The following is an 11,098-nucleotide window of genomic DNA, read 5'->3' on the forward strand; positions in this document are numbered from 1 at the left end:
TAATCTAACAATTGGATGGTATTTTGGCATCTGTTGGAGACGCTATAATACTGTTTTTGAGTGACGTATTTTGCATCATCAATCATCTGTTGAAGATGCTATCTTTTTTTAGAAAACTTCTAATCTATTCATCTTCAACCATGACAGTACAACGAACAAAATAATAATAATAATTACATTCAGATCTGTAGACCATCTAGCGACGACTACAAGCACTAAAGCGAGTCAAAGACGCGCCGCCGTCATCGCTCCTCTCTTGCCGGAATTGGGCACAACTTATTGCAGTAGATAGTCGGGAAGACATCGTGCTAAGCCCCATAGGACCAGCGCATCAGAACAGCAGCCGCCGGCGATGAAGAATAACGTAGATCAAAAGGATCCAACCCGGATACACACAAACATAGACCAACAACAATCAAATCCGAGCAAATCCACCGAGGATAGATCCGCCGAAAACACGCATCCACACACCCACCAACAATGCAAGATGCATCACCGAAACGGGGGCTAGGCGGCGAGGCCTTTATTCCATCTTCAGGGAGCCGCCGCCGTCTCGTCTTCCTGAATAGAACACGAACCCTAACAAATCTCAAATGAATGACTAACAACGGAGCCCTCCTGCCGGCCCTTGTCAGGGTCCATCGCGCTCCATGACCCTAGGACCACTAAAGACGAGGCGGACCTGCGGCGGAGCCAGAGAAAGGCACAAACCCTAGCTTTTCTTGGAGGAGGAGGAGGCGGCGGTTGCATTGGAGATGCTATCTGAGGAGGCCGGTCAACAATTCCTGCTTCGGGATATTTCTTGGGCTGACTTTCAGCCAGGGCGTCTAGAAGATCACAACCTTTGACGTCGGGCAGCAGCTATTAATTTACTGCAAGGAAAAGAAAAGTCAATCTGGAGCGAGAATTGCTTGGCATGTCGTTTGAACACACAACTATCTGCAAAACGGCTGATAACAACCCACAATCATCGTTTCTACACGGGATCCCGAGACCGTGTGGTGCCGAGCAAACTTTTGTACGGAGGACGGAAGACGCGGTGCTCGTGATGGAACGCGGATCTTTCGATCCATGAACGGACGAACGAAGCCGCGTACGTACGCAGGGCGGTAGACCCGTCAGCGCGGCCACCCACACCCACCGCGTGCGCGTGCCCGAGCGCGCAGGCAGGCAGGTAGCCCCACGACGGACGGAATTCTCATGCCGCCGGGTTGGGTTGGGTTGGGTTGGGCCGAGCCGTGACCCAGAAACGTGGACTTGCTGGAGGCGGGGTCACATGGTCAACCGGTCAGTGCGTTCGTCGGACCACCCTCGATCGTCGCTGCCCCCAAAAACGAACAAAAGCGACGCGCTCCGCCACAGCCGAGACCCGGTAAAACTTCCGCCTGCTCTGCTCTGCTCTCCTCCCCCCCTCCTCGCCCCCGCCTACCTCCTCGGCTTGGCTTGTCCACCACACCACCACGAGGCGTCGGTGGTGGCGGCGCCGCAAAACATTCGGTTGGCTCGCCCCGGTGGGAACTGCCGGCAGCTCCACCCATCTGCTTCCGCCGCACCTACCAGCGCATCGTCTGCTCCTCGACCAGGTTGGCTACTGCCCCTTCGGGCTTACCGGGTTGCGGAAAGTCTAGCTGATGATTAGTGTCGCCGTACAAATTTACAAGCTAGGGTTTGAGCTTCCCTGCGTGTTCCCCTCCGTCGACTGCCGCGATCCGGTGGAGTAGCCCCGTGTGTGTTTTGTTTGCTCAATCGTGCTGAGATGGTTGATTTCGTCCCCTCGACAGCTCCGGGCGCAGATTAGAACTGGCTTCGGATAAAGGTCTCGGGTAGGCCACGGGATTCGGCGCATGGGGAGCTCCGCCAGCTGCCTCTGGAGCGGCTCCAAGTCGGGGCCAGGTCCAAATGGTCCAGCGGCCGCGGCTGCGTCTCCTCGTTCTGGTACGTTTCATTTGGTTCCATTCGTGTGCTAATGATTAATTGATAATCCTGCTTAAAGCTTTCCAACATTTTAGTCTTCCAATTTTAAGAACATACTTGCTGTTTGACATGAAAAGAGTGGGGGATTTGCTGCAAACTGTCCTATGTACCCATGTTATTTCCAACCACTTTATGGTATCTCCTTACTAGTTGCTCCAATTATTCAAGTGTTGCAAATGGACTGAATGATGAGAAATTTAGGGTGCCTTCCCTAGTTAGTGCCTTGATTAAAGTCAATTTTAACAATGGGACTGAAGCACAAAGACTTCCATTAATACAAACCACAGAACACTATGAATTCTAACAGCAAACTGGTGTGCCTTAATGTTTTGTAACAGGGAAAAAAATCTAGATGTTTGTCGGCTTTTTCATACATATGATAGTGCTATTGGTATGATGTTTCTCTTGAAGACAAGGCTTGGCCCAAAATACCAAAACATTGCAGCAACATAAATGCTTTTATGAGTATAATCGTAAGTTCACGCAAAATAATACACCAGACTGAACCAGCCTTTTGTGTTCTGCATTTCTTTCATGCTACCTGTGTCATCTGCAACTCACGCTTAAATGAAACATTTCCTACACTAGAGGTTGTGTGATCCAATCAAAACTATACCATGACACACATCTGGCAATATCATAAGCAAGAAGAAAGATCAATTTTTCTATCTCTGTTTCTTGAACTAGTAAGCCGAGGTTTTGGTATGTCTAATCATCTAACTGAGAGGATCTTGGTCATAACCATGGCACCCTCAAATCCTCAACCATAATATTTACTATTATATGTTCCAGTGCATTTTTGCTCGGCCTTTCCTTTTTAACTGCCAATGATGATGTCAACTCTGAAAAAAAGTTCAGGCCATGTATTATCAAGATCCGGACGAAATATACAAGTCTTCTCCCTAAAAGAGTTGAAATCTGCCACACGGAATTTTCACATGACGAACTGCATTGGCCGTGGGGGTTTTGGACCGGTTTATAAGGTGAATCATTGGATCGTATTGCTGCCTTCTTACTTTATATGTCATATGTTATCACTGCTCATTAGTCATACTTTACTGCCAATGTTCTCTTTTGGAAGAATGAATAACAGTGGTTCTCCTTCACTTAGGGAGACCTGAGAGATGGCACCCAAGTTGCAATTAAAAGGCTTTCAGCTGAATCAAAGCAAGGAACTAATGAGTTCTTGACAGAGATCGATGTCATATCAAATGTCAGGCACCCCAACCTTGTAAAGCTCATTGGTTGCTGTGTCGAAGGGAATAACAGATTATTGGTGTATGAATATGCGGAGAACAACAGTTTGTCAAATGCTTTGCTTGGTAAGTTTAAGACTGGAATTTTACTTGCACAAAGTCTGACCTGTGTATTAACTTTCATAATCCTGTGCATTACCTTGTGATCAGGACCAAAGAGTAGATGTATCCCTTTGAACTGGCAAACAAGAGCTGCCATTTGTACTGGAACTGCTTCTGGTCTTGCATTTCTTCACGAGGAAGCACAACCACGCATAGTCCACCGTGATATCAAGGCTAGCAACATCTTACTTGATAAGACGCTGGCTCCTAAAATTGGAGATTTTGGACTGGCCAAGCTTTTCCCTGATGCCATCACTCACATTAGCACGCGTGTTGCGGGAACCATGTCAGTCCTCTCTATATCTTTTGGTGTATTTACTTGCTTTTACAGTGCGAGTTATGTGTATTTATGTAGATTTTCTCCGGAACAGATATCGTGCAGTACTTACTTTTACGATGAAAGGAAAAATATTTCAATCAGCTGCCTTCAGTTACTTTTCTCCCAGTTGAACCAATTGACTGTTGTGATGCTGTCGAGACTATTAGTTGTATTTTGCTTTTTCCGTAACGACAAACTTCTATTGACATTTACGGATATGATCTCTCCTGCAGGGGTTACTTGGCTCCAGAGTATGCACTATTGGGACAGTTAACCAAGAAAGCAGACATATATAGTTTCGGGGTGCTGCTTCTTGAAGTTATAAGTGGTGAAAGCAGCAGCAAATCGACTTGGGGGGAAGATATGCATGTCCTTGTGGAATGGGTAATTCACCTTTGCCTCTCCTTTCTCCATAGGATGCAAATACCATGCTTGTATGAACTCTTGATAGCTGCAGCATCATAAATCTGCGCACAGAGAGTCCTAGATTTCCCCATGGTAGACTTGCATCACATATTGGTGATGGTGATCGTATTTTTTCTTTTGCATAATTGACTTGGACTGAACTGCAGACATGGAAGCTGCGAGAAGAAGAGAGACTTTTGGAAATTGTAGATCCAGACGTGGAAGAATACCCAGAGGAGCAAGTACTTCGTTTCATCAAGGTGGCACTTCTGTGTACCCAAGCAACAGCACAGCAGAGGCCATCCATGAAGCAGGTGGTCCATATGCTAGCTAATGAAACAGAAATCGATCTTCAAAACGCCGTCCCACCGGGTGTGCTGAAAGAACCCCGTCGTAAAATGGGTAGTTTGGGGGATTTGGCTCTGGACACGTCCTCGAGTCAGAGCACCAGAGCCAACGTGGCTGGCTCCTGCACCACACAGACCAGAGACATGAACAGCTGTAATTTTAGCACAACGGAGGTTTTACCTAGGTGATGTGGTGGACCAATTTGCAAACTTGTTTGCCACCTCCATCAGAGTGCCATGAGGTTTTGATGCGTCGAGTGCTGACGAGGTTTTTGTTGAAATGGAAAATTGCACATAATGTACTTGAAGCCTTGATTCAGGAGATAGACAGGATGCTGAGGGGAGTAGCTGTGAGTTGCTGCTGTACAGAATGCACACTTCACTTCAAAGTTTAACACATGTTATTCTTTAGTGCTTGGTGTAGAGACGCGTTGCACGAGCATTATGTCGTTGGAGCTTCTCAACAGAAGGCAGCATATGAGAGAGATGTGGCGAGGAACAGGCTGAACAGTTCCCTCGGTGCATATAACCCTAGTCACAATTTAATGTCATAAGTTTACTTTTCTTCATGTAGAGTGAACATATGTGTAGAAATTATGGTTAGTTTCTACAGACCGGTGATACATTGTACTTTTTGTTCATGGTGGGATGTTGCAGTTTATAATTTCTTTAGTGGACCGCACCTAGAGGAGCCCAATTGGAGCTAAATGTTTTCTCACGGGATCTTTGAATGACAGTTCACATGCCAGGAAAGAAAAAATCTTCTGTTCCAAACGGAGTTACTCCCTCCGTTCACAAATATAAGATGCTTCTATCTTTTTTCTGAATTAGATGCATATAGAGACGTTTTAGTGTGTTTGTTCACCCGTTTCTGTCCGTTTGTAGTCTATATTAAAATATTCAAAACATCTTATATTTGTGACGAAGGGAGTACTGAGAACGAAATTATAAATATGACATGACAATACCAACAAAGATATATTGTCAACATTATAAATATGACAATACCAACAAAGATATATTGTCAACGCCAAATTATTTTGACATTGCAAGATCTGTAATCTTAATAAAGTACAGTACTTCAAATGTCAATATGACAATATATGAATCCAATGCATGTGTGTGTAAAAAAATTAGTTATTTCATCTATATATTTGAATTCAGTGCAAGTATTATTATTTTTAAGGGTAAATTCTGTGCAAGTAGAATGAATGTGCTAGGTTGAAAATATAGGTGATGTATACTAACATAACTACACCCTACATAGGATTGTAGGCAGTAGCCTATTTAATTCATAGCTTTGTAGGAACACAAAATGTAGTAGGAATACGTGTAAGTCATGAAGTACATGTTTGGCTCGTAGAATTCTGAGTAGAAAAGAGGTGGTGGGTATGTCTTACCATTTTAGAATGTTTCAGAATTCCTTTTGATTCTTAAAAAAAATACTCCATTGGCTAATTACGTTGAATCAAATGTAGCTAAAGTGAAAATCCTTTAAGAACATGATGCTTGTGTTTTGCCAATGGGATTCCTTTGGATGAGGGCTTAACTGTTTGTAAGCAAAGTTTAAATTATCCAATAAGACACACTATATATGCTTCCAAACAAAACTCTAGACAAAGCAAACATTGACCTTTCCGATGAGCAAAATACATCTTATTATAGCTCAGATTTATTCATTTCAAAGGACAACAAAACGTTATTGCTTTTTTTCCCCAATATGAACTCGGTGAAGAAACGATGAACAACTTTCCAACATGAACTGGGTGAAGAATGATGAACAACTAACAAAAATAATTTAATAGACACTCTATTCTTTGTCTACAAAAGCCGACTCTGCAAGATCAATTGCCCGAGCTAGGGCAGCCGCCTTATTCTCACATTCTTTTTGCTCATCGTCTGGGATACTATCAGCAACAATGCCCGCACCAGCCTGAAGATGAGCAACCCACTCTCGGCGCCTATCTGAGCTTTTGTATGAGTACATCGTATTGTGGCTTGGAGCTGTTGAGAACACAATGGTGCGGAGAGCAAGAGCGATAAGCATGTCACCATCAAATGATATCCCTCCTAAGCCACCACTGTATGGTCCTCGTCTTGTGACTTCCAACTGATCTATTAGTTCCATGGCTTTTACCTGGTTATGTCAAACAAACTTTTAGAGCATAGCAATTTATTTAGAATAGAAAGGCGCATTGATTGCTAAAAAGATGTCAGTGGCTATAGCTGACTATTGTATGAAGAAAGGATCTAAGCAATTCAATTGGAGTTTACAGCATAGAGTACCATAATTGTAGTCTGGATTTTTTTAATGCAGTGATCTAGTATGTATCAAGAATCCAGACAAACCATATGGCTAATATTTCGAAAATGCAAACTAACAATATCTACTGAGAAGATACAAAATGATATACATCGATTATAAAATTCTTCACGGTGCAAACAGGGAATAAAGTTGTCAGAGAAGTGCTTGACAAAAATAGATACTGGTTAAGTTGGAGAGTATGTCCATATAAGAAGGTTGGAAGCAAGAGTTAACCTTTGGTGCCCCACTGACTGTTCCAACAGGCAATGCTGCTCGCAGTGCATCCCAGCTTTCGAGACGATCATCTAACTCTCCACTGACCTGCATAGTGTTCAAAGTGAAATTACATTGGTGTTCGACATAACTGCAGAAAGCAATAATCCCTTGCCAATCACCATACACGCCTACTTTAGTTTTATTAGAAATTCTAAAATGACAAACCAAATCCTTATCTAGTGACAATTTCAATATGGGCTACATACGGATGTCTATAGACGTATTTTAGAGTGTAGATTCACTCATTTTGCTTCGTAATAGTTCGCATTGGAATTTTTAAAAAGCCTTATATTTAGGAACAGAGGGAGTATAACATATAAAGATGTCATATACAGTGAATATCAGTTATTCACAGTGCGAGATTTATTTGATCTATGAACTCTTTATTTTCTTTAATATACCATGATGGAAAAAGAAGACTAACGAATGGCAAAACCCACATGTGTAGAAATATAAGCAACGAAACGAATTAGAAACAAAACGACTAGCTTATTTTGGTAACATAAAAAATGTAATTTTAGTTGTCATATACTGAATTTATGCAAATTCTATTGTTAATGTGATAACCAAGAATAACTAGAGGAACTAACTGCAACTGTAAACTCCCGGTGTAAAATGGATGTGCCATATGAGTCATAGATCACACAACACGAGTTTACCGTGGAGCTGATGTGCATGACATGGGAGTACCGCTCGATGTTCATCAACTTCTCCACCTTTACAGACCCAGATTTGGATACCTATCAAGTCCATGCACTCATAAGAAAATTTTGTGATATTGCAGTGGTAGTAGGGCTAACACATTCCCTTTGTAAGTCCTGGAGAATGGATATAATTGCAGCATAATAAAGCTATCAAATTTAGTCCTTGACTAGGTAAAAAGTTAAAAAGATTGCCTCGGAATGTAGAGTAAGCAAAAGGAATACATACCTTGCCTACATCATTCCTTCCCAAGTCTACAAGCATAATGTGTTCAGCACATTGCTTTTGATCACTTAATAGCTGTTCCTCTTGCAATTTATCTTCATGCTCTGTCTTGCCCCTTCGGGTAGTCCCAGCAAGTGGCCGGTTAATAACCTTTCCCTGTGTTTTTTACGGTGTAGATTAGTAAGGACAATGATGCCATCTGATTAATAGCAATAAATGAGTCCACATACCTTCTCGACTTTTGTAAGAATTTCAGGACTAGATGCTACCAGGATACAACCTCTTGCCTAAAGATGATAAAAGACATTATTAAAACTTCAAAAGCAAAACAGTGCTTATACAATGTTCCAATGGTACACAATACACATTGACAACATCAATAATTCTTGTAATCATATAAAAAAAACATATACCCAAAAGATCTTGTAAATTTACCTGCACATATGCCATGTATGGGCTTGGGTTGACAATTCGTAAAGCTCGGTAAACCTCAAATGGAGTGGCATAAGTTCGCCTCTCAAAACGCTGGCTTAAAACAATCTGGAAAATATTACCGGCCAGAATATGCTCCTTAGCCTGCATAACAGCACTCTTGTACTCATCACTTGTCATGGTCGATTTGTTCAAGGGAGTACCAAACTGCCGAGTATGTAGCTTCACAAATCCTGGAGAGAGCTTGGGGCTGGGGTAGAAATTAAATTGATATACAGGTTGTAAGCACCAAACAAAAATTAGCAAAATATTATATTTAAGGAAATGACACAGCATATCTTACACATTTGCATTGTGAACTTTAGAAAGCAACCGCTTCAACCGGGACCTGCCATCTTTGTATGCTTCCTCGGTGGATGCATGCCGGTCCACACTTACCCAATGGATGACATATACTTTCTGCAACGAGCACAGAGCCACAGAATTTGAAATGAATACAAGCTTTCCATTAATTAAAATGAGGAACAAGTAAATGTTATTTTGACTCATAAGTTGCAACCTACTAAACATGGAACAACAAGAATGATGTAATTTCACTTGATGCGGTAATGAGCTAAAGAAATGACAGGCTTGCACTATTTAGTTTAGTTCTTAACAGGCTTGCACTATTTAGTTTAGTTCTTACTATGGTCAATGGTGTACCAATACCATGCACTACTATCGATTTGCTTCCTTGAAAAGAGATGCATAAACTGACAGTGATGAACCAAATATATCAGATAACGTGAAAGAAGTATGAAGAACAGTAGCCGTCCCTGGCAACAACAAATCAGAACTTTGTTAAAGATGACATGCTAGAAATGGATAGTGAGGAATTAAGCACCTTCTCAACATTGTCGAAGACAAGAACATCATCGTAAAGCCCCAAGTGAACATCAGGAAGGTTCCTATCATCGTGGGGAGCACCAGAGAAAGGTATCTTCTTCTTTTCGACATAGCGGACTGTATCATAGGAAAAGAACCCAACCCATCCACCTATCACAAACAAGGGGGGAAAATGCAATTATTCCCATTTCAACATCAGGCAACACCATATATTTCTCTTATGTTTTAGTTGATTTTGATCGCTCACCGCTGAAGGCCTCAGGGAGCTGGTCGATCTCCTGCGGGTGCCATCCCTCCATTATGCTCCTGGGAACCTGCATAGGATCATCCATGATCTTCTCCGTCACCTCGGCCTTCTCGTGGTCCATGATGGTGACCTTGTTCTCCTTGGCCACGACCTCCATCACCGGGTGGGCTCCCACCATGCTGTAACGACCCTTGAATCCATTCCAGTTCCACAAAGTTATTGCAAGGATAAGAATCGATAAGGGAGTAGATTAGGGAGGAGGGACGTACAACGTTGGTGGTCCCCTCGAGCCCCTGCTCGACGGACTCGAAGAGGAAGCTGGGGGTGTCCATGTCGTCCTCGGGAACGAGGCAGCGGTAGGCGAGCACGGGGGTGAGGTGGTCTGACACGATGCACTCCCACACGGGCACCAGGTTGCCCTTGCCGGTCCCCCGCGCCGCCGCCTCGAAGAAGCGCCTCCGGTCCTCCTCCTCCGCCTTCGCGGCGGCGCTCCCATTGATCACCGGCGTCGCGCTCGCCGACGAGCACCTCAGGCCGCTGCTCCCCCTCCTGCTGCTCCTCCTCCCTCCGGCCGCCACCGCCCTCGATCTGCCCGCCGCCGCAGCCGCGGGCGGGGCGGGGTGGGCGGCGAGGCGCGAGGGCGAGAACGTGGCGGCGGCTAGGGATTCCATTGCGGATTGAATTGCCCCTTCCACTCCCTGCTCAACAACGGTCTGGCACTACTCTGTCAGATTTCGCGCTCGGAGAAAGAGATTGGGAGGGCGCGTATATATACGAGATGTCCAGATGGGAAGCTGCAATCCGGTTGAGTTTAGCAGCAGGTGAGGTGTGTGTGTGTTTTGACTCTTCTGATGGGGGGAGAGGATGACCACGCAGGAGACGATTTACGGCGGCTAAATTAGGCACGTCGATAAGTTTTGTTGATTGGATTGGCAGGTAAAGGTAAATACTGAAACTACTAATGAGCCAAAAAAATAAATTGGAAACTACTTACGAAAAGTAACTATTGCCCAAGTTTTGTTGATTGGATTGGCAGGTAAATATTGAAACTTACTAATAAGCCAAAAAAATAAATTGGAAACTACTTACGAAAAGTAATTATTGCCCAAGTTTTGTTGATTGGATTGGCAGGTAAATATTGAAACTACTAATAAGCCAAAATAAATAAATTGGAAACTACTTACGAAAAGTAACTATTGCCCAAACTACTTACAAGCAATGGAGTAATTGTTTTGGCAGTGCTAAGCAAATAAAATTTCAGGAATGTTAAGAATCTAACGTCGGATCAATTCAAACGGGGTTGTTTGGTTTGAGACTAACTTTGCCTAAGGTTGCCACATCTAAGGTTAGGCAAGTTTGACCAACTTGAGTGGGTGTTTGGTTCAAGCCACACCTTAGGGCATCTCCAGCCATTGCCCCCCCAGAAGGGGCAAAAAATCGCCCCCTGGGGGCGCACCGGCGCTAAACCGCGCATTGGGGGCATGATGCCCCCCAGTCGCGCCCCCCCACGAGTTTTTAAAATGTTTAAGTTCGGCGCAAACACAACGCAAACACGGGCGAGTTCGTTCAAATTTAAACATATTTTACAAAAAAGAAAAAAACTACCGCGGGCTACCCCCGCCG

The 11,098-nt window shown here is 43.7% G+C and overlaps 2 protein-coding genes across 2 annotated transcripts; one reads left to right on the forward strand and one right to left on the reverse strand.

Moving 5' to 3' along the window:
• The first annotated feature begins 1,336 nt into the window (after positions 1-1,336).
• On the forward strand, positions 1,337-5,121 carry LOC119285200 (putative serine/threonine-protein kinase). Its single transcript, XM_037564431.1, has 7 exons — positions 1,337-1,583; positions 1,782-1,935; positions 2,833-2,957; positions 3,086-3,296; positions 3,381-3,618; positions 3,885-4,035; positions 4,224-5,121. Exons 2-7 carry the CDS (start codon positions 1,845-1,847, stop codon positions 4,590-4,592), a joined length of 1,185 nt encoding a protein of 394 aa, XP_037420328.1. The 5' UTR covers positions 1,337-1,583; positions 1,782-1,844; the 3' UTR covers positions 4,593-5,121.
• A 923-nt stretch (positions 5,122-6,044) lies between these two features.
• Positions 6,045-10,296, reverse strand: LOC119285201 (anthranilate synthase alpha subunit 2, chloroplastic). The gene is made up of 10 exons (XM_037564432.1): positions 9,745-10,296; positions 9,476-9,665; positions 9,227-9,378; positions 8,687-8,802; positions 8,347-8,593; positions 8,142-8,198; positions 7,915-8,067; positions 7,644-7,724; positions 6,943-7,029; positions 6,045-6,540 (listed from the first exon to the last, which is right to left on the reverse strand). The coding sequence occupies exons 1-10, from the start codon at positions 10,144-10,146 to the stop codon at positions 6,214-6,216; spliced, it is 1,812 nt and encodes a 603-aa protein (XP_037420329.1). The 5' UTR covers positions 10,147-10,296; the 3' UTR covers positions 6,045-6,213.
• Positions 10,297-11,098: the final 802 nt, after the last annotated feature.

Source organism: Triticum dicoccoides, chromosome 4A (genome assembly GCF_002162155.2).
Source record: "Triticum dicoccoides isolate Atlit2015 ecotype Zavitan chromosome 4A, WEW_v2.0, whole genome shotgun sequence".
Lineage (NCBI taxonomy): Eukaryota > Viridiplantae > Streptophyta > Magnoliopsida > Poales > Poaceae > Triticum > Triticum dicoccoides.